At 40.8% G+C, this 23,949-nt stretch overlaps 1 protein-coding gene across 2 annotated transcripts in view; it reads right to left on the bottom strand.

The window, feature by feature from the left end:
* The window catches only part of LOC102938147 (solute carrier organic anion transporter family member 1C1), a 45,155-nt gene that overhangs the window by 6,245 nt on the left and 14,961 nt on the right, over positions 1–23,949 (bottom strand). For both annotated transcript variants that reach the window (XM_007071183.3, XM_043538918.1), the window contains 9 exons: positions 23,706–23,836; positions 22,790–22,936; positions 14,832–14,930; positions 13,889–14,134; positions 12,412–12,576; positions 11,119–11,314; positions 6,675–6,840; positions 3,957–4,138; positions 522–586 (listed from right to left, as the gene is read on the bottom strand). In XM_007071183.3, the coding sequence (XP_007071245.1) occupies positions 522–586; positions 3,957–4,138; positions 6,675–6,840; positions 11,119–11,314; positions 12,412–12,576; positions 13,889–14,134; positions 14,832–14,930; positions 22,790–22,936; positions 23,706–23,836 (1,397 nt within the window). The remainder of the gene's footprint in view (positions 1–521; positions 587–3,956; positions 4,139–6,674; positions 6,841–11,118; positions 11,315–12,411; positions 12,577–13,888; positions 14,135–14,831; positions 14,931–22,789; positions 22,937–23,705; positions 23,837–23,949) is intronic.

Genomic DNA, 23,949 nt, shown 5'->3' with positions numbered 1-23,949 from the left:
AGGGATGGGAGCAGAGGGAGATCTTTGTGACAGTAAGGGGGAGGAGGAGGGCGACAGAGCATGTGGAAGCTGTGGGGATGTGCCCAATGGTGGTTGTAGGAGAGAGAGTACTTGGAGATGCAGCCCTAAAGGAGCTGGGTAATCTTATCCCATTTTAAAGTCTGAAACACCAAATCATAATCCTCAGGTGCCTGCCTACATGAATAAAAAAAAAACCTCTGCAGTTCAATCCCCTCCTTTTCCCTGACTCTTTCATTACATAGATTGTTTAACTAGACAAATATATTACATATTCATGTGCTAGAACATACCTATGAAGCATATTGAGGTGGAACATATTCAATACACTCTACAAATTTCAGAAAATCAAATTTTTGGAAGGGTTTGGGGGTTTGTTTGGTTTTTTTGGTTCTGACATAGAACGAGGACATTACACCAAGTCATCTCAGGTCCATCTCTATTGTGTTCTATTTAAATCCTAAGAGGAATAAAGAAGAATAGGAAAAAAACAAAAATTTTACCTAGTATCCTTCCACACAAGGCGTCAATGCCAACCGCAAATGATTTCAAGTCTGGTGAAACAGATCTAAAAAGTAGGCGATCACATTAATTTTATATTCATGGGAAGAGCACTTAAGATAGTACAGTTTTGCCAGCCTCTACACTGAGCATGTCCATATATGCTCCATTGTAACAAGTGCCACACAACTTTATTTTACATAGCAAATTGCATACAAGCTGTAATGGAAAACACTCCTCAAAGGTTTCATTTAAGATGCTGCTTCTGCACTCATTGATCTACATAGGTGTAGGAGCAGGCTTTCAGACAATCAGGTGTATGGTGTAAAAATATATGTGAAGACATCATATGAGGAAAGAAAAGTAAACATTCTATCATAATACTATTAAGGACCTGATCCGGCCAGACACTTAGCCCTGAGTCCTCCTCAATGGGACAACTCATGCAGTTAAAGTTAACACTCACAAACGTAAAGGTGTTACTATCTCAGGGCCTGAGGCATAGCAAGGGCATGGAGAGAGCATTTCAGATGACATTTGAAAGAGGCTGGAAAGTTGCTGAGGCAGACACAGAAAGGCCATTTGAGATGACTGTAATTGTGGTGAACATCACAGCTGAAAGTGGCAAGATTGTGGGCTGATACAAATTGGAAGAAGTAAGGAAGGGAATAGACACAAAGCCTTTAATTCTAACCGGGCATGGAGCCATGAGTACAACAGAGTTGCATGCCAGCACAACTGTAGAAATAAATGGGACCAATTCTCATTTACACTAAGGCCTGGTCTGCCTACAGTTTTTGTAGTGTTACAAATGTCAGTTAGGGTTATGTGATTATTTTTACCAATGAAGTTATACTGGTGCACCTCTTGGTGCAGACACAGTTATACAGGTATGAAGGTGCCTTACACCAGTATTGCTTATTCCTTTTCCTGTATGGGAAGCATCCATACTGGAAGGGGAAGGGTGTACCACTTTAACTATATTGGTGCAGTGGCCTTACGGTGGTGTTTACCCAAGCAGTGTAAGATGGCTTTAGTGTAACTGGGAGTTAGGCCCAAGTAAGTTTAAGTATCAAGTCTTCTGCACTCAAAAGTATTAAATCTCACACCCTTTAAGGGCCAGATCCTTTACTCTCAGATGGTGAAAGGCCTGGATGTGTGTGAGGAGACATGGGCTTCAATGTGATCTTCAACATGCAAATGAGGCTCTTGATTACATACTGCTGCCTTTTGCCTTCCTCTTGCTACTAGGCAAAAGTAATTTAATGACTGTGTAGCATGCAAATGACTGGGTCCTGCTGTCCTGCCAATAACTTTTTACCCTAGCTTGTACGTGCAACACTCTTCACAGGAACATTTCCATAAAAGATGTATTTTAACAGTGAAATAACTAACTCGATGTAGCTAGTCACAGTAAATCACAGGTGGGGGAGGGCTGACCTCAGTTAGCTAGTGTGATAGATAGGGCAATTTCCTGTAACATCCTTGAAAAATCTTCTTGCATTAGGCTTAAGTTTCTTTGGAGTCCCTTGTATTAAATGCAAAGTTTATGTGTTATGGTGGGATTTTATGTAACTTCTCTAATGGGGAGATTTGGCCAGTGTAAAAGCTGGAAACAGTTATGAGCTTCAAAGAGATAGTTTAAACAATGTGGCAGACAAGAAGAAACTTTTGGGATAAACAAAGTTAAGAGCATTTCCTAGGAAATCCCTGGTGGGAACTGAATGCAAATTCTCAATTCCGGACACAACCTTTTGAAGCTATGCCTCGAGGAGAGAACCATTGTCTGCTCACCACGTGTTATTTGAGGACAAGATCAAAGGCTCAAGAAGTATAAAAGGAAGGCTGCACTATTCAAGGTGGTGAGCTAAAGCTGTTATTAACTTGTAACCACACAAAAATGCCTTGGTGGGATTTGAAGAACTGACCATCTACCAGAGCCCTTGTTGGAGTTGGGGGTGATCTCTAGTAAGGTGATTAGCATGTAGGGGTTTTTTTATTGTTTTAAATATGTTTTCTCTGTAATGCTTTCACCTTAAGAATAAATGTGCTCTCTTAGAAAGAGCTGTGAGGCAACCAATAACTGTAGGCAATTACAACTGTTGATAACCTCTGAGGAGAAAGCAAAAAACAAATGCCAGCCTGTTTAGGCAGTCTGGCTTGCTGAGAAACTCAGTTTAGAAAGGGAACTGTGCAGTCTTGAAGAATTCCAGTCAGACAGGAGAGAGACATGGGTTTCTGCCCAAGATAGGTGACAGCTGAGGAGCTGGAAGCCTAGAATGAGTACCCTGGTTGGACCATGCTGAGGGAATACAGGTGCAGTTGCCATGAACTATCACAGCTACATCAAGGGAAAACCTACCTGTGCCTCAGCTCCACTAGGATTTAACAGTGAGATAATTAGTTTGAATTAGCTATCTCAGTGTAAAAACATACCTTTCTAGGCAGTGACATCATAACCAATCCATCAGGTGAATTAAAGCAAGTCAACAGAGAACAGAAGGCAGTTTCAAACTGGTTCCTAAAACGAATGGGGAGCCAGTGGAATACATCATAATTACAGCAGTTTAGCTGTAACAGATTCTAATCCACACAGGTAGTGAGAACTGCTGCATTGAAAATCAATACAAATGAAGCAGCAATAAGTGGTGCTGTGCACCGATAATTTAAGATTATAATCTATGTTTATGAATGAACAAAAACAGACTTTGGTAAGTAAGGCAAACAGTTTTAGTTTTACTTTTATGTTTAAAGGGCAGTGGTAATTGAGTTTTTTGTTTTGTTTTTTATACCAGTCAATTTTCATTGGTGCTGGAACTATTCATTTAGTTCCAATTTTAGATAAAACAGGAGATCTGATATTTCAGGGTGTGTACTGAAGTAAATCAAGTACACCGAAAACCACAAATATAACTGTAAAAGAGCAATACAGACCAGAGATTCTAATCTCAGATGCACAGCACTTTGCCTTATGTAAACCACTTTATAAAGGTGAGTTCTTTCTCAGAAAACTCTATGTGAAGTAGGTATTATATCCATTTTACAAATGGCTTAACTTGGGTACAGAGAAATTAAGTGACTTTGCTAAGGTCATGCACAGAGTCAGAAAGGAATCCATTGCTCTGACTACTGAATAATCTCCCCTTCCTTCTCCCTGCCCCCCATCCATAATTAAGTGGAGAGGGTTGTCAGAACAAGGCCAATCCAATCCATCACATAAGTCCCAAATACAGTTTAAGAGAGACAAATGATGGCTTGGCCTTTTGCTGGCCCTTTGCACAGGGATGGGTTTTGTAGGAAGTGCAGAAACACCCACTGCCTCTCTGAGATTAGAATTTCATTCTTCAAAGCAGAAATGAAGTGACAGAATGGTACATTAATACTTTGTTTCTGTTTGCCCAAAACTTTATGGTCAAGGTTAAGGTAAAGTATTTTACCTAAACATAATCATGTATGTAGGAGTGCCTCCTAAACCTAAAATAAGTGCACATGTGCTCAGTAGTGCCAAAAAATAGGGAAATGTTTTAGTGCAGCTTTCTCTTTGGCACTGTCCCAGAACTGCAGAGAAATTGCCACTCTCAAGCCCTTCAACTTGCACACAGCTGCAGTTGTGAAACACCTGAAAGAGAAAGATGAGATGACTCACTTACTTCATGAGCACTCATAGATTTCCAAGCATCTAGACTTTGGTGGTAGTTAAGAATACAGTGTATTTCATATGGGAATAGCGGACCCCTAAATGCTTTGCAGACTTTGGGCCAGCTTACCCTGTATGCGTCTGCTGCTTTGCATTGCTCCAGTGACACAAACCAGCTGTGAATCCAGTTTAGGCAGCCATGCTATTACTGAACTGGGGTATGAAATTCTGTGGTTAGCTTAAAGATGGGTTAAAATTCAAGTTCAAGGTTGTTCATGTATAAGATTTGGAGGCCATCTAAAGTACATAAATAAGTATAGATTACTAAGGGCCTAAATATTCAAATGTGGGGACCTAAATCTATATTTAGGGACCTAAATAAAAGTGGCCTGTGTGGTGATGTAACAGGTTTCACTCACCACTAGGGAGCCTCCTCCTGGCTGTTTAGGGGATTAGCTCCTTCCAGGTTTGACACCCCTTTCCTCACACCATGGCCCTTCCCTCTCTTTTTGGGACTCAGGGTACTCCCTCCAGCCAGGTCACGATAGCCTTCCCCTTCCTGGGTATCAAAGTCCCCCCTAAACAACTGTCCCATGAAGTCTTTGGCTCTACTGCCCAATCTAAACCACTTTGCTCAGTGACTGGTAGGGGAACCCAGGCCCACACAATACTCCAGGCTCCAGTCCAGAGACCCTATGTCCAGCAACTGTGGTCTGCTTACACCCAGATCCGGTTGCTGTTTCCCCTGGACTCCTTCCTACTTTTCTGCTCTTATCTTCTGGCCTGTCCCCTGACTGGGTTTATCAATCCAAATTCCTTCCTCCCAGGGAGTGTCAGCAGATTACTTAACACACTCCCATCTCCCAGGCAGTGACTACAGATTACTTCCCTTGCAGCCCCTTTCTGCTGCCAGCTTCTGGCTTTTACCAGCCCCATCTATTCCTTCTCAGCTAGACTAACTTTTCAATCCCTGGTTTTTCCCTGGGTGCAGCCTATCAGGTTAATGGACCTCACTTAACCTGCTCTACCTTGAGCAGGGTGGACACCCAATTGTAGGTGGCCATTGAAGTCAGTAGAAGTTGTGGGTGCTCAACACTTCTGAAACCCAGGACTCTTATTTAGGTGCCTAGGAATATGGATTTAGATGCTACCATGTTGGAAAGTATTGCCTTATATTTGATCATTGTTAGGTGATGTCATGGAAACCCTGTTGAGTTTATCAAAGTTTTCTTCCCACTTTCACTACTTCCAAGAACAATTTACCAGTTGAGATTTTCAGAACAATACAAGGATATAATTTCAATGGTGATGCTGAGCTAAATTCCCTGCTCTACTTTGAAAATCCTAGCCATACATTTTAGTTGAAGCACTTAACCTTACATTGCTTATTTTACAACTATGTTGACCATACTCATAAAAGGTAGGACTCAGGTTTGTGACCTTATTGTGATCTGAGTTAACTGATAGATAACTTGGGTTTAATTGGCAAGCTCCTTTGTAAATGCTAATGTAGACATGCAATTTTTCCAAGATGTAAACTTCATTATTTACCTGAGGCAATATATGCCAACTGTACCAGTGTGATGTAAAAGGGCCTTCTTACTTGAAAGTTGCATATTTATCTCAAATTCCTTTTAAACTGATACAAACACTTGCGTAGACACTCTTATTTCAGTTTTGTATATTACTTAGTTTGGTTTATTTTAAATTGCTTCCTAATTAATGTAAACTAAACTGAACTAAAACGGAGAATGTACATATCTTTTTGTGCCCAATTTAATTGAATTGATCTAGAATCATACCTTAACTTCCTCATGTGGACAATCCCTAAGTGCAAATGAATGTCAGACCCTAAACTAGGATCTTTCTATCTCACATATTGTCCTCAGTAATAAAGATTCTGCAAGCCAGATTAAACCATTATAAACATTGGAGCAAATTCGTTGTCTTTTATGTATTTGCGCCGGTATGACTGATTAGAATATAGCTAATAATTCTGCTAATAATGCACAAAATTCTACAGAATCCTCTTACTCAGTGTTGCCCCTGTGAGCTAACAGGAACAAAGGCAGTAAAAAATTATTTTTGTCACTGAAGTATTCAGCATTCTATCCACCTACATCTGAGTAACAGATTTCCTGAGAAATATATTTTTACAGTCACTTTCCCGAGTAAGAAAACATTGTTTAGAAAAAACAAATTCTAAATTTAAAAAAAACTTTAAAGCAAAGTAAATCTAAAAGTGAGTCTAGGCTATTGAATTCCAATGGGATTTGGGTGCCTGACTCCCCTGGGTTCCTCTGAAAGTGGAGCGAGGCATTTAGTGCCCTTAGGCTCCCTTGAAATTCCCAGCTGGATGCTTTTGTGCTTTCTCTGTTCACTAGTTCAGAGGTAAAATGGTAGAGAATGGGTATCTATCTCTACATGGTTGATTAAGCATAAAATAAGCAACAGAAATCCATCCATATAAATAATTATTATTTGCATTCTTTTAATTTATATCTATCGACCTACTTACCATATTCTTTCCAGTCCCAATCGATGATTTACACCCAGCAAAGCATGCTGTCATATAAGTGATTCCATTGTCCCCACACACAGGATCCCATTGATTTAATACACAGCTGCAGTCAGAATTGCAGCTGGCAATTAAGTTGTTTTTTGGGAAGGAAGATTGTTTTACTCTGGAGAGATTACAAGTAGAATCTTAACTGATCAAATAAAACAATTCCTTATTAGAAAAATAAACATAGACAACACATGAATGACCAAGCACAGAGAAATGAGGTGGAGTAAAGCGGTCTCCATTGGCAACCTGCATTCAGTGGAACATGAAGAACTGATAGATAGTAATTGCATGTAGAATGTCAGCTAAATTGATCTAAGCCAAGGTTCTCTTGGTTTTATCATAAACCGTTAAGAATTTTGCTGGGTTGTAGCTTCAAATTGCAAGCCATGTCTGACTAGCTATCTTTGGTGGGATCATCAGTGACAAGGATGACATGAACAGACACAAAATGGGATTGCTAATAGATTTAGTGGACGATTCAGCCCGGGGGGGGGGAAATCACACATGAAATCGCTGCCACCTTCAGACTAACTCTATCCTTCCTCCCTCTACATTGTCCAACTACCCCTGCAAATGCGAAGTAGTGGTCTAAACCCCTACATGCTTGTTACAGCTCCAGTTGTTTGGGCAGAGTAGCAGTAGCAATGCTGCTCCTTGGTCTGTTGGATACATGTGTGTGAGGCCTGGTTTACGCTAGACACTTAGGTGGGTTTAACTACATCAATCGGGGAGGGGAGGGGGTGTGTGAAAAATCCACACCTCTGACCAGTGTCGTTAAACTGACCTAAGTCCCTATGTAGACAGAGCTAGGTCAATGCAAGAATTCTTCCATCAACCTAGTTACGCCCATAGGTGAATCCCTCCATTCAGCAAATGGAGTGTCGACTCTAAAGCTCTCCAGCAGGGCAGCTGCAGTGGCACAGCTGTGCTGCTGTAGTGTTAAGTGTAGACAAGCACTGAGTATTGCTCTCATCTGAAGTCTTCTACTCAGCAGCAACCCTGCAACACTGGTCAGGCTGGACTCCTGTTGCCTTATTCAGATCTCACATTGGTTTCACCCCAAAATAACACCATTGACCTCTGTGGGGTTACTCCTGATTTATGCTGGTGCAAGTGAGATCGAGGGACCAATTTAAGATCTTGCTGACGAGAACCAAGATTTTCATACGTGACTAGTGATTGGGTTTGTTTTGGTGTCCAACTTGAGATGCATGAACACATTTTCCAAAAGTGCTGTGCATCCGTCCTCTGAAAATCAGATGCTTTTAAGGTGTCTGACATCAGACACCCAAAGATTCAGGCACCCAAAACCACAAATCGCTTTTGAAAAGCTTGGCCTGGGTTCCCAATTTAAAACGATGCCATTGAAGGAAAAACAATCAGCCACCCACCCCCAAAATTTTCGAATGAAAAAGTATTTTAGTTGTGTTTTCCCCTGAGTTATGATATTGCTCATCTCACAGTTAAGAATATTAATGTGGCTGCAGAGTGCCGAGACGGCTGAAATAATCTGTGAATCACAAGGTCTTTTTCACTTCAGCAGAAAGGTCCCATGACGTGGGAAATCCCCCAGTAGTGAGTTGTTGGGGTATGGAGAAGCTATTTGACCTACTTATTCATCTTTGGGGTACCCCCAATTTTGGGAGCAATCAAAATCAGTCATTTTAATCCTCCGGCATCATCTCTAATTCAACAGGCAGCCTGATTGCCAGGGACTGAACTTGGCCACAGTAGTCTCCACTGAACAAAACTCTGAGATCCTCTTGTAACTAAACTCCAAGTCACGCTGGCCTGGTTACAGAGAACATTGGTGACCGGTTTGACAAAAGGGTTGGGAACGTTTAGGTGAATATAGGCTGCTTCAAGAAAAATGGACTGAGTTTTGATTAAACCTGGACTGGAAACCAGGCAAAGCCTAGTGGGTAGAGCAGGGTGAAATTTTTCACACAAAATGTTTTTGGGGGAGAGGGGGAGGGGAAAAATGCATATTCAGTGACAGTGAAACTTTCTCCTAATTCACGTTTATTTAGCTGAATTGTTTGTTAGGGAAAAAAACAAAAAAATTCTGAAAAAAAAAGAAAACATTTTGTTTCGACATTTTTCAAACGAAACATTTTAATTCTTCAGCTTGAATCAACTTTTCATTTCAAAGTTTCCTTTAATTTTATTTTTAAATGGCCAAAATCCAAACAAACCATTTCATTCGACCCAATTTTTTTTTAACTTTCAATTCACTGAAACTTATGAAAATGTTGGTTTTCAGTCTGACCTGAAGCATTTTTTCCAACTTTTTGAAACTGCCACTGAACCAAAAATTATGTTATTTGCCCAACTCTCTTTCCTTTTGAATGTCTGTTTGAATTAGACTGTGAACTCAACACAAAATTCTGAGAGTTTGAATCTCCACTGCCATGTACCTTAGGTAGACATTTACACCTCTGTAAATTGGGTGTAAAATGCTACCAATTCCAATGTCTCCACTGATGTCTGCCCATGATAGTGCTTTGCATCCACTATGCCCAGGGATAAATGTCTATACAAAGTGCAAAGCAATGATGAATCTGATCTGGAGTGTACAAATTCCCATGAGCTGAAAGTGAAGCAAGGTCTGCAGAGCCATTTGCAAATTAACACCACCAAGTTCAATACATCTCTAACACTGAGCATCCAAGTATCCTGAAGCATCTCCTCTGACTACTAACAGGTTTCAGAGTAGCAGCCGTGTTAGTCTGTATCCACAAAAAGAAAAGGAGGACTTGTGGCACCTTAGAGACTAACCCAATTTATTTGAGCATAAGCTTTCATGAGCTACAGCTCACTTCATTGGATGCATTCAGTGAAAAATACAGTGGGGAGATTTATATACACAGAGAACATGAAACAATGGGTGTTACGATACACACTGTAACGAGAGTGATCATTTAAGGTGAGCTATTACCAGCAGGAGAGCCGGGGGGGGGGGGGGGGGGGGGGAGGCAGGTAGGGGAAACCTTTTGTAGTAATAATCAAGGTGGGCCATTTCCAGCAGTTGACAAGAACGTCTGAGGAACAGTGGGGGGTGGGGGGTTGGCTGATGTGATTAGGCCCTATGATGGTGTCCCCTGAATAGATATGTGGACACAGTTGGCAACGGGCTTTGTTGCAAGGATAGGTTCCTGGGTTAGTGGTTCTGTTGTGTGGTGTGTGGTTGCTGGTGAGTATTTGCACAAAGACCCCCAACCTGTGTCCCCCAACCTGAAGCAAATACTCACCATTGCCAACTGTGTCCACTTAGCTATTCAGGGGACACCATCACAGGGCCTAATCACATCAGCCACACTATCAGAGGCTCGTTCACCTGCACATCTACCAATGTGATATATGTCATCATGTGCCAGCAATGCCCCTCTGCCATGTACATTGGCCAAACTGGACAGTCTCTACGTAAAAGAATAAATGGACTCAAATCAGACGTCAAGAATTATAACGTTCAAAAACCAGTCGGAGGACACTTCAATCTCTTTGGTCCTAAAAGTTGCAATTCTTCAACAAAAAAACTTCAAAAACAGACTCCAACGAGAGACTGCTGAATTGGAATTAATTTGCAAACTGGCTACAATAAACTTAGGCTTGAATAAAGACTGGGAGTGGATGGGTCATTACACAAAGTAAAACTATTTCCCCTTGTTTATTTCCCCCCCCTCCCCCGCCCCCGGCTGTTCCTCAGACGTTCTTGTCAACTGCTGGAAATGGCCCACCTTGATTATCACTATAAAAGATTTCTCCCCCGCCCCGCTCTCCTGCTGGTAATAGCTCACCTTACCTGATCAGTCTCGTTACAGTGTGAATGGTAACACCCATTGTTTCATGTTCTCTGTGTATATACATCTCCCCACTGTATTTTCCACTGAATGCATCCGATGAAGTGAGCTGTAGCTCACAAAAGCTTATGCTCAAATAAATGTGTTAGTGTCTAAGGTGCCACAAGTCCTCCTTTTCTTCTGACTACTAACACTCCCTAGTGTGCACTGTCAGTAGGCCTCAATGAGCAAAGCTGGCACAAATCAATGTCGCTCCACTGACCTCCGTAGAATTGAGCTGATTTACATCAGCTGAGGATGTGGTCCCATTATTTTTCTCTTTAACTAAACACAGTAAACTTTATACTTTAAAACTTTAAGACAAACAAATAGTTATAGTATATTTGTGTATAAAGTTATATACCAGTAAATTACAGTATGCAAACAAGGGCCTGGGTCACAGAGTTTAGATCTAAATTCAGATCCGAACTACTCCCTAGCATTCTACTTTGGGACCGTCTTGAAACGTAGCGATCATGAGAAGAATTAAAGGATATGGAAAGTGTGTTTCTGAACAATGAAGACAAGAATACAAACCCAGAGAGAATACAAACCCAGAGTAGGAGACTGTTAAACCAGCCACCTGGAGCACCTCACAATCACATGTGAAGTACAAGAGGTTTAACAGGTATGCAGCTATAAAGGTGGCACATCCAAATTTTGCCATTCCAGTTATGTGTAACTTGAGCTTTTTAATGATAAAGCCTCCCAGAAACATCCCCAGAATTGTAATGGGTAAAAGTATCACACCTGCAAACAAAAAGGAACAGAAGGATGTTTACATTTATTGAAACAGCACCCTATTAAAATAAAAGTCTGATGCTAGTTTGTGGTTTGCATTTTGTGTCTTTTAGTTTCTTAACTATGAATATGTGAAATTCAGGTTAGCTGAAATAGACACTAATCCAGACCTTGCCCTATTCTTCAGATTGAGCTTTTGAAGTTCAATAAAGTTCTGTTTCATTTTTGCTTGATGCTTCATTTTCTCCCTATGCCTGCAATTAGAAAAAGACTGTTTTCATTCTATTCCTTGCCTTTTTGTATGTGATTTCCAGCACAGGATTGCAGGTGCTAGAAGTTCGGACAATTCAGATAAAAATCTCACCTTGTGGGCACTTACTCAGCTGATATGAGCCTCCAAACCTTTTGAGGTCTGGCCATAGATTGTGCTAACAGAGATGGTGAAAGGAAACAGTGTTTGGATTTGGACTGAGCTTGAGCTGGGATTCCATTTGTAGGTTGGAGCCTGAATCCTGGCTAAGGTTTGGGCTCAGGTCCAATGATGTTGAAACCTCACAAACTCTCCTCCTGAAATTTTGACCCCAAACTTCAGAAATCTTACAAGCTATTATTGTGAGATTTTATTCTTCTTTTGTGAGACTTTGGATGCATCCAAACCAGGACCAGAAATAAGGCCCTTCCAGTTTGGATTCATCCAACCTATAATGAAAGCAGCAGGGATTGGTTCAGATTCAGGAATCTGAATCCAAGTCCTCAATATTCTTAAAATCCCAAAGGGTTCAGATGACATTATCCCATTAATAGTAGAAAAAAGCATTGTCTGTGATTTATTATCAGCCAGTTTACTATATGAAGAAACCCAGGAAAATGATCACTAGAACTATATATTTCAAAAATACTGTAGGTAAATAATAATCCTCAATTTAAGATTTAACCCCCACCCACAAAGGAATCCATGTTTTATTTAAGGCCCCAATTCAATTCCACTGAAGCGAGTGTCAGAACTCTCTTGGAAATGAATGGGACCAGGATTTGGTCCTAAGATGGAAGATAAAGTAACAAATGAAAATTTTTCATTGTAGGATGGAAAGAAGAGGGACACATACCGATTAGAAAGATGGCTCTTGACACGGATACATTAAATTGCTGTTCCATAAACTTTGTCTCAAAAGTTATCAACCCAACCATAGAATTGTACTGCAGAATAGTGAGGGACAAGTAGACCAGAAAGACTGGGTTCCCAAGAAGTTTCTTCAAAGTTGGTAGGAAATCTGGAAAAGAAAGGTGAGTGTCTTATTCTCTGCTAAATATGAAATAGCCATATGGAAAGCTTTGTCCTTATTCAGCTGATGAACCAGACACTGATTTAGTTACTGGCTGTGTTAGAAAGTTTAATTTATTTTTCTCCCCATTATGCTAAACACTATCGAAGGGCAACCTTATAACCATGAGAACTTTCCTCTTCTTTCATACTTGACTTAGAGAGATACTAGTACATGAAGAGGTGGTGCAGTCTAGTGGATAGTGTGCTAGATTGGGAATCAAGAGACCTGGTTTATAACCCTGATTCTGTCAGTGGCCTACTTGGATTGTAAAGTCTTTGGGGCAAGGACTGTCACTTATGTGCTTGTACAGTGCTTAGTCCAAATCTTGACTGGGGCCTCTAATTAGCACTGGACTACTACTACTACTACTAATAATAATGTCAGTGGTTGCAAGTTATTTGAAGTATTGCCAACCCTAGGTGTTCAAACTCATGTGTTGGGTCCCAAAAATCATGATATTTTAAATAATATTTTGGGGTTCATTTTATTTGCCTTTTTTTGTGAGATGAGGTGTGTGAGGTAATATCTTTTATTGGACCAATCTTTGTTGGTGAAAGAGACAAGCTTTAGAGCTACACAGAGCTCTTCTTCAGGTGAGCATTGAGGGTTTGCATCTTCAAGTTTTCCTCTTCAATCATGAGGGCTAAAAGCTTACTTCAAAAAAAAAAAAAGAAAGATAAGAGTGTTCCATAATCACGTGACTTCAAGAGCTGGGGCTTTAAGAAAAGCACTGAATATCATGAGATTTGCAGTAAAATTGTAGGTGTTGGCAATACTGTGCTTGGTATTTCCCTCTTTTACTTTGATCTTATTAATAGAGGGGAGTAACTTTAGCAGAATGAAGGACTCATTAATGCATAATCAGGTTTTCCTACACTGTCTTCCCTGCTCAATACCTCTTACCTTATGTTTATGCATGTAACGTGCCATGCCAGTGTGATGGCTAACACACCGAGACACATAAATGAATGAGCTGTTATAGCTTTTGCTAAAGGTCTGTAGATGGTGATGGTGGTCGTGAGGGGGGTTTACTACCTCATATTTTCTGTGGAGTGGCACAGAGGGGGACCTGTTACACACTCTCACCAGGGGGTTATACCAGCACTACATAGGATGATGATGATTATTTACTATTTGCATTGCAGTAACATCCAGGGATCCAGCCTGATTGTGGTCAGTACTGTACAAACATATAAGCAGCCCTCAATGAATACTTGAAAGACACCAATGTGAAATAGATCATCCAATATGTTCTTACCTTTTACTGCTTCTGAGAATTTTAACTGTGGTTGATTTGGGGATTCTATTTTACAGTGATCTTCTTGAATAGTTACAGATGATTCGCTCAGCTTCTTCAAATTTCTTTCTTCTCCTTCTTTTGGTAAGGAGTAAGGAAAGAACCAGAAAGGCAATGAAGCCAGAAAACTGACCGCTCCACATATCACCAATCCAAGCCACCAGGCGCCAACCCAACGAACATCCTTAGGATTTATGGTTAAACTCTCTAAAAAGAGAGCGAGAGAGATTCCAAATTAAGCACCAGGTTTTTGTTTCTTGATTAACTGACATATAATATATTTCAGTACACAGAGCAATTTAAACTTGTATAAGAACATTTGTATCCAATATTTAAACATTTAAGATTAGCCATAGTTGCTACAGAAATTTAAAAACTATTTTATTGGTGAATCATTCTCAAGCACCCAAGAATAGGAAATACTAGTCACTTATTCAGCGGCCACCATGCCCCTTACATTCCCTGATGTCCCTTCCTTGCTGCAGTCTGCCAGTGCAATGCTTTTCCAAGAAAAGCCATAAAAATGCAACATTCTCCCTTTATGGGACCCAAAATTCTACCCAGGATTAGAGACAGGCAAAGTGATTTAGATGATGAAAGTATCCGCCACATGAAGCTTTGCCCATTCCTTGACCTGGAGCAGAACCAGCTCTTTGGAGGTCCTCAATGTTCATTTAACATAGTCTCCCCATTTTAGTTTTCATTTGTGCAGATCACTGCATTTCCAGCTTCCCATCTAACATGTAATCCAAACAATAATGTTAGCTATTGAACCACTAACACCCATTGGAAAGCCCCTCATTTCTGAGAGAGCTAACTGACAAGCAGTTGCTGAACACATACAGAACATCTGAGTCACTGATATTTCAGTATTATCATTCAGTGAATCATCTCTGTGTCTTACCCAGATCCACCACTCCAACGTCTACCCACAGATTAGCACAGAAAGATCCGAGCAGAAAGCCAAGTGTTGGCCCAACCATTCCTGATGATCTTATGGTACCTGTAAGAGAAGGAAGATATTATGATATAGTAAGTAATATACTTTATACAGAAAAACAACCATTAGTCTGAAAAAAAAAATGCTTACAGTGCGTGAGAATTTCTAATTTTATGTTTTAGAAACTTTGCTTTACATTTTAAGGCTCTGATCCTGCCTGTTACAATATTCAGGCAGATTCCTTTACCCACTTGGAGCCCAACAGAAGTCAATGTGGTTTTGTATGGGCTAACATATATTATACCTGGTAGGATCAGGGTCAAGAGACAATATGGAAAAAGAGCATACTATAGTGATTTTAATCTAAAAAGATTTTTTTCTTTCAGCTCTATGTGACTGTATCATTCAGTTAATGACCATTACTAGAAAGCATATAGTTTTATAAATATTGAAGGGATCACAACTGTGGTTACAACTGCAGGTCACAACCAGTTTACGTGACTGTGGGATGCATGACTTTCCCTGTACCGTATACTCAAATAAGCCCTGAATTTAACTTTAAGGAGGGGTATTTCCTTTGCCTCATAGGCTTAAAGTTAAGCATGTGCTTATAAGCTTTCTTCATTCAGAGCCAAAGTACAGTGATAAGTAGTAGTGCAGGTTAGTAAGTAGAAATTTAGATAGAATACTCTGAAAATGTCAATTAGTCAAAAGGCTGAATTAATATGCCCGTGTTTAAGTGTAGTTCAGTATAAAAAATGTCTACAAAATACAAGTAAATGTGAGAATTAGCAAACCAACAAAAAGCTATGTTAATATTTATTTATACAGCTCCAAAAGTAGGCTAGTAGAGAAACAAGGAGACAAGAGGGAAAATCCTGGCTCTATTGAAGTCAGTTTTGCTATTGACTTCACTGGGGCCAGCATTTCACCCAAGGTCTTTGCTTACGAACTAAACAGACATCAGAGATGAAGGAGGTGGATCATAGAATACCAGGGTTGGAAGGGACCTCAGGAGGTCATCAAGTCCAACCCTCTGCTCAAAGCAGGACCAATCCCCAATTTTTGCCCCAGATCCCTAAATGGCCCCCTCAAGGATTGAATTTACAACCCTGGGTTTAGCAGGCCAGTGCTCAAACCACTGAGCTATCCCTCCCCCTAAGGGGATGCAACAAGAAGCAAATGAATGAGCAGTAACGTTTAGTACAAACCGGTCAGGCCTATGCTGCATTTTGTTATAAGGTTTTATCGTCTAATTTGTGAAACGCAGCGTAATCTGATTTTATTTCTCATTCCATGTCATGGCTATACAGAAAAAATAAAAAGTTCCAAAAAGCTAATTCCTACATGGACGGCAGCATTTCCCTTTCACTTATGCTGATCTGTGGAGTTTTGAGTTGTAAGGAACAAAATGGGGGTAAAATTGTCAAAAACGCCTAAGGGCTAGATTCAAACAGATATTGTAATGTTCAGTGTTACAATGCCAGGCTCATAGGTGCCTTGCCGCCCAGTGGAATCCTCTGCCCTGAGTTAGGTGCTCAAGCTCCCCATGCATTGTACAAGGAGAGGAAGTCATCTAAAGAAGGGATTATCAGAAACCAACTGAGTGGGAAACTGCCTAAATTAGCCAAGCTTGAATGCAAAGGAAAGCTGCAGGGCTTAGGCCCAGATCCTCAAAGGTATTTAAGCACCTAACCCACACTGATCTGGGCCTTAGGTGTGCGCCTCCCTCTATGCCAAATTCTCAGATGTGAACCCTCTCCTAGAGTTAGGCACCTAAGCCAGATCAGCCCTTTCTCATGGAGAACAAGAGGGCAACTCACCCCATAAGAGCCAGTAGCCCTAGTGGTTAGGGCACTCCCCTGAAATGTGGGAAACCAGTGTTCAAGTCAAGCAGAATGGGAATTCAAACCTGGGTCTCTTACATCCCACCTGAGTTCCCCAATCACTGGGCTACTGAGTATCCTGGAGACATATACCCACGCAGCTATCTTTTGTGTGGGGCCCGAGTTTGTAAGTGTGCTCTGAGAACCATAGGTGCCAACTTTCCCCAGTGCCGGTGGGTACTTGTGTCCCCTGGCCCCACCCTTGCCCTGCCCCCATTTCAACCCCTTCCCCGCCCCTATTGGACCCCTTCCCCAAATCCCCGCCCCGGCCCCACCTCTTTCCTGAGTGCGCTGTGTTCCTCCTCCTCCCAGTGATTGCCATGTGAAACAGCTGTTTTGTGGTGCAAGCGCTGGGAGCTAGGGGGGGAAAGTGGGAACGCGGCACGCTCAGGGGAGGAGGCGGAGCGGAGGCGGAGGCAAGCTGGGGCGGGGCGGGGCGGGGGGACTGCCAGTTGGTGCAGAGCACCCACCAATTTTTCCCCATATGATTGGATTGACCACCCTTGAAATCTACATTAATATGCCTAATTCAACTTCTTTTACCCTTTCATGTGGAGATTCGTCTTCTATACATTTTGTAATTTGAGAAGCTCCTTGTTTTATAGATCTCACTACAGTGATTGCTCAGCAAATGAGCAGCGGTTCCTACAATGGAGCCTCACACTATGATCCCACTGTGTGGACTTTATTCTCCACTGCATTACATCCGTTCTACCCCACTTTCACTCAGTTCACTTCACTGTAGAATCTGAAGTAACACAGTGGGGAAATCGGGATGAAATCTTGGTTCCCCTGACTTCAATGGAGCCAGATTTCATCCTTTATTTTGTATTAATCTGCAGTAAGACAGCTCCCATTCAAAGTTCTGTGCACTCCTGACAATCTTCTAAAAATACACTAGTAAGTGAACAGATCTAGTAGCATATTATCTGTCTTTAAAGTTATATTGTGTAATTCTTGAATATACATCAAACCATCAGCCAGACTTTGAAACAAGCATGCAGCAATTATCCATGTTTGTAGAGAGATTTATACCTACGCTTCTCATCTGCATATGTTTTATACCTTTTAAAATATATTGAGTGCCAATCTGATCTCCCCTGCAAATCAAGAGCCACTCTACTGAAGCCAATTTGTTACACTGCTGTGCACCAGATATAAGAGAGATCAAAATAAGTTCATTTGTGACATTTTCTTGTCATCTTCCTCAAAAGCTTGTCTCTTTCTCCAACAGAAGTTGGTCCAATAAAAGACATCACCTCACCAACCTTCTCTCATTATTTACTGTGTAATTTTTGAACAGCTATAACCATAGCCAATAAATTGAGCACACTTACATGTAGAGGGTCAACTGTTGTAAATCAGTGTAGTGCCATCTGGCCCATATCTTGTTTAATAAATATCACATATAAATCAGTTTTAACACCTGAAACACATCTTGGCTATTGGTTTCCAGGGAAGCAGGATAGACCCCTAATGCCATATTAAATCTTACTGTAGAATTTTCATTCAGCAGCCTCTGCTCTGCAGAGGAAACACAGGGAAATGTGATATATCTGATGAAAAACTGCCAATGACTCCTCTTGCAGAATGCGAAATTTAATGGCTGGCTAAACCAATTAATTGAACTAATACCCAATTACAATTAAACTCATTCATAAGCATGTTGTTTGCTGAGGATCAATTGAAGGCGTAGTGCTCCGTAGAACTATAAAGTGAGCAGCAAACCAGAACAGCCAGACAATCATATTACAAAGGATTACAGGAGAAGTCTGACAAAGGAAACAGAGCAAAGCAAGGCATTCAGATTCTGATTCCTCTTCCTCATCACATCTGCATGCAACTAGATAATAATGGAAGAAAATTCTTATACCCTGCGTTACTTTGAATAATACCTTACTCCCCAAGAGCTCCCATTAAAGGCAATGGGCCTGTTTATGGAATCAGATTCTACTCATTATGAATAAGGGTGAATCATCACCAGGCCCATGGTGATTAGCTATTATAATTACATAGTTTAAAGGCTGTAATGAAACCAGAGCCACCGTTCCCTCTAAGCTGTGCGTGTGTGCGTGCACACACAGATCCTAAACCCTGCGCACACAGCGAAACACCGCAAGCACAAACATTTGCACACAAGCACAACAATTTGCACAGAAGAAATTTTTTGCACACACAGCCTGTCAAAAATTAGAGGGAACACTGACCAGAGCATTAACAAAGAGGAAAATTCACCTATGCCATGATGCCCACAAAACACATGACTGTGGCTTAGCATCTGTGACTGCTGCGAAGCTAGCACTCCCACTGTTACTGTGTGCTCCCTCTCTCTGTCTCTGTTGCAACCACCTGCGGTCTCTCATCACATAAGGGTAGATCCTGCAAATGAACCTACATGAGGAGATCCCTGAGCCTGCGGGGAGCCCCACTGACTTCTGTGGGGCTTGGCACAGGTGCAGCAGAGTGCTATGAATTGCAGGATCAGCAGAGTGCTATGAATTGCCTTAACTCCCAATCCTGCAAAAATTAAAACACATACTTAATTTTGTGCACTATGAGAAGTTTGATGGGGCAACAGGGTTATTCATAGCGCATAAAGTTAACCATGTGTATACATCTTTGCAGGACCAAGACCTTAGCTTGTAAGCTCTTTGGGACAGAGCCCCCACAAAAATCTCTTGTCTTTTCATTATTCATGCCTACATTGCTTAACACAATAGAGGTATAATCTTTGACTATGGAGCTGCCACAATACAAATATGGAGTAATAATAATAATGAGACTTGGTACTTATATATGAGTAAAGGAAATGTCGTAAACCTGACCCTTCTATTTTTCAGATAAGTTGCAACTGAATCATTGGTTATTACATGTAGTGGATGCCATTAAAAACTGGACATTTACTCCCAGAAGCAATGACAATTTATACCAGCTGTCCTATAGACTTCAATGAGACTGCTTATACCAGCAAAGTTATGCACCTGCTTAAGTGTTTGCAGGATTGGGGCCATGGTATTTAAATTCACTGACCTGCCTCTTGTTCTAAGTATGCAGAAATCATAAAAATTGCAGGGAAGGTCCATTTTTACAATGGTGCCTAATGCATTAGAGTTTTCCTGATTTTTTTTTTTAAATGAATGAACGGAAAAGAACATATTCCATCTGATATATCCAAATGTGTTGGATTTCTAGTTCAGGAATACTGCAAACACTAGGCATGTGAATAATTATACTCACTTGAGTAGTGCCACTGAAATCACATGAATAAAGCTGTTATGTGCATAAGCATTTGCAGACTCAGAACTTCAGTTAAGATTGTGCTGCTTTTTTTATTTTTAAAGCTACAATATACAGATTCAAACACTAATAATTCTGTCCTCTTGGACTCCCTTGTGGCAAAGTCATGTGAAATGGAATGGGATGAATCCAGTAGGGTCCTGGGGAATTCATTAGAGAATGATCTCCTTTCTATAGCTTTTTTAAAAAAAACCTTATAGAATGCTATTGCAGGAATATAATTTTCTATTGAATTCTATTGGATGGGTAAAAAGCCAAAGAAAGGCTTTCATTTTCTGTTAAATTCTATAACACTTCAGATGTTGTTATAATTATTTATAATTTATATTACTGTAGCACCAAAAGTCTCCAATAGTGATCAGAGCTACATTGTACTAGGCTACCCCAAAGAACTTACACTCTAAGGGCTTGTCTACACTAACCTGCTGGATTGGCGGGCAGCGATCGATCCAGCGGGGGTCGATTTATCGTGTCTAGTATAGACATGATAAATTGACCACTGAGCACTCTCCCGTCAACTCCGGTACTTCACCAGAATGAGGAGTGCAAGCGAAGTCGACGGGAAAGCGTCAGCTGTCGACTTACCTCAGTGCAGACACCACAGTAAGTAGATCTAAGTACATCGACTTCAGCTACACTATTCACTATCAAGTTGCAGTGGGGGAGGTTTAGGTTGGATATTAGGAAAAACTTTTTCACTAGGAGGGTGGTGAAACACTGGAAGGCGTTACCTAGGGAGATGGTAGAATCTCCTTCCTTAGAAGCTTTTAAAGTCAGGCTTGACAAAGCCCTGGCTGGGATGATTTAGTTCGGGATTGGTCCTGCTTTGAGCAGGGGGTTGGACTAGATGACCTCCTGAGGTCCCTTCCAACCCTGATATTCTATGATTCTATGATTCTAAGTTGCAGATTTTAGATCAACCCCCATGCGGTAGTGTAGACTACACTTACCAGTGGATCAACAGTGCAGCGATTAATCTACTGGGCGTCGATTTAGTGGGTCTAACGAAGACCCGCTAAATCGACCACAGATCACTCTCCCGTCAACTCCGGTACTCCACCGGAACCAGAAGAGTAAGGGGAGTCAACGGGAGAGTGTCTCCCGTCGACACAGCATAGTGTGGACCCCGCGGTAAGTAGATCTAAGCTATGTTGACTTGAGTTACGCTACTAATGTAACTCAAATTATATAGCTTAGATCAACTTTCCTCCATAGTGTAGACCTGCCCTAAAGTAGACAAACCAGACAAAGGAGGGCAAGTGGAAATGTGAGCACTCAGCAGTGAAGTTAGTTGACCAAGGTCACACACACAGGTTTGTGGTCAAAATTCAACGATAGCCTTGAGTGGAATTTTTTCCATTACAGGACGATACTTATTAGGCACTAATATGGCATGGATGGGTCTTGCTCATCAGATATGCAGAAGAGTATTGCAATGAGAGATGATCAATAAGTGGAATTTACATCCTGCAGAAAATCCAATATTTCAGCTTTTGGTTTAATCCCAAATTGGGATGAAATGTGAAAGTATCAAAACTTTTATTGGAATGAAAAGTTATGAACATTTTCAACTCAGAAATGTTGCAATGAAACATTTCAGGATTCCAAAATCAAAAATTTTGTTTCAGTTTATTGACCCAAAAGAAAATGTTTAGTTTCAGGTTGAGTCAATGTTAGTCTCTGAGTCTGTCTGAGCTGCCAGAGTGCCTCAAGGGTATTGTAGTTGCAGGTCCCATATGCCCCTAAGGGACCCGCTCCTACATTTCCCCGATGCACCATGGTCCTTCCCTGTGGCTGAGTGACTGTAGTGTGACTTTTGGACCAGTCCTAATTAGAAAGTTCTGAGGTAATCATGAATAACTTGGTAAACTGCGGTAGGGAATTAGTGGGTTTTGTACAGCCCTATTTTGTATATTCCACATCTTTCTATCTAAAATTTTTCTTTCCTCATCCCCAAATGAAGACTGTTTTCAGTGGCTTTGGGTGCAGTATCATCTATCAAGTTCTTCCTGAGATTAGTATATTATACTGCTATTTCCATGGCCAGTTTATGTGCCATCAAACTTATTCTGGGCAATTGCTTAGCCATGCATCAATTACACAGATTATGGGTTTGATATAGTAGTTCAAGGTACTAAACTGGTTAGGAATGAGCTAGGACAGTTGGGACTCTTTCTCCCCTGGTCAACAAGCGATCCTGCTTCCAAAGAAATGCCCATTGATTGGAAATGACATCCTGGCAGCTGGTTGAATATTTCCCTCCCTGACTTTACATCAGTTGTGCTAGGTGGCAAAACTCAAAGTGCCAACTGCAAGCTTTCTGAAAGCTTTTAATAAAATGTTTAAAGTATTATTATTATTCAAGTGAGTTATTTGGGGAAGGGTGGTTAGGAAGAGTCTGTTCTCTAAAGCAACGACAGTCTGTGGGTCTAGAGCCGCACACAGCTCTTCATGGCCCCCATGTACTTCTCTCAGGGTAAGTCTCTGACTATGCTCCACTTGTTCCGTCGGCCAACAAACTGATCCATGTTGCGAGACACCCTGAGGGGGAGGAAAAGCTGCTGTTTAGAACGCTTTGCCAAAGATAAGCATGGAACTTGCTCAGCATTCCACTCTTACTGTTGTGGGTGAGGAAAGAATGCAGACTATTGTCAACTGAACACTGGTGGTGTTCTAGTTTTGATGCAGAAATGTTTAAAAGATTGATCTGGGAGTTGATATTGTACATTAATGTATTACCTATGTAAAATGCTGAGTTTTCTTCTTTGGCAAAATCATCAACATACGACACCCCCAGGGGCATAATAGGTGCTTCACCAATTCCACGTAAAAGGTTTCCCATCAGTACAAAGATCCACAGATAGGAGCTTGCTGCTTTTTCACATCCTGTAGGCAACAAATATTTACATTTTTGGAAAGAGAGCTTTCAGAAGAACTTATTTGCAATGGAATCGAAAGGGTGCCTTTTGAACAATGCGGAGAAAAACACCGATAATAGATTTAATTAGTCTGTTTTCTTCACAATCTGCTATACCTCCTTGAGGTCCATTTTATGCCAGCCATTCAAGAGAAAATCTTGGGTGTTCTGATACAACATCATAATATTTTGACAGGATCCAGTGATACAATGAAAAATGTCATTAGATTGCAAGGGGATGACATTTTGCTGGCCACAAAAATGTTGGGGGGAGCAGTAATCTTGCAAGCAGAACATCCCAATAACAGGCCTGATTGTGCAATGCTTACTCACATTGGTGAGCATTTACTCAGACAGGTCTTCTCACTGAAGTTGAGGCACTTAAGTACGTGTTTAACTTTTAAGCACCTATTTAAGTGCTTTGCTTAATCAGGACAATGGGTATGTTTTCTTTGGATATTCTGCCTCATACATTAGTGGAATTACATAAGGTTGAATGTGTATGTAAATAACAAGAGATTCTAATCTGGATAATAGGAGTTCTACACTTAGCTCTTTCTATTTTCTCCTCAATATATATACATGGCTTCCATTAAATTTGGGAGATGGGATGGAGGGGAGGGGTGACTGGAGAACATGCTTCCTCTTAGTGGTTTTAATATTATACTTTCCAATAAAAAGAGAATATATAAAATGATGTTAACCAAGACTGAGTCCAATCACAGAGCTTTTGCTTACCAGAATTTTTCAACTCTCTAGTCATTTCTATAGCGTCTAAAGTCGGACGATGTAAAGGTAACGCTAGAGAGCATGCTGATAAACTTGTAGAAGAGTTGTCCTCTGTAAGTGGTATTCTTTCATAATTATAACTGGAAAATAATGGTGTAAGATGTAGCTGAAATATAAATAACTTATCTTTTATGAAAATTGTACATAAATTTGGTGCTCATGGAATTACTTTGTCTATTATATGAAGGCAGAG

Source organism: Chelonia mydas, chromosome 1 (genome assembly GCF_015237465.2).
Source record: "Chelonia mydas isolate rCheMyd1 chromosome 1, rCheMyd1.pri.v2, whole genome shotgun sequence".
In the NCBI taxonomy this organism is placed as follows: Eukaryota; Metazoa; Chordata; order Testudines; family Cheloniidae; genus Chelonia; species Chelonia mydas.
This window is presented reverse-complemented; position numbering and strand designations above follow the sequence as displayed.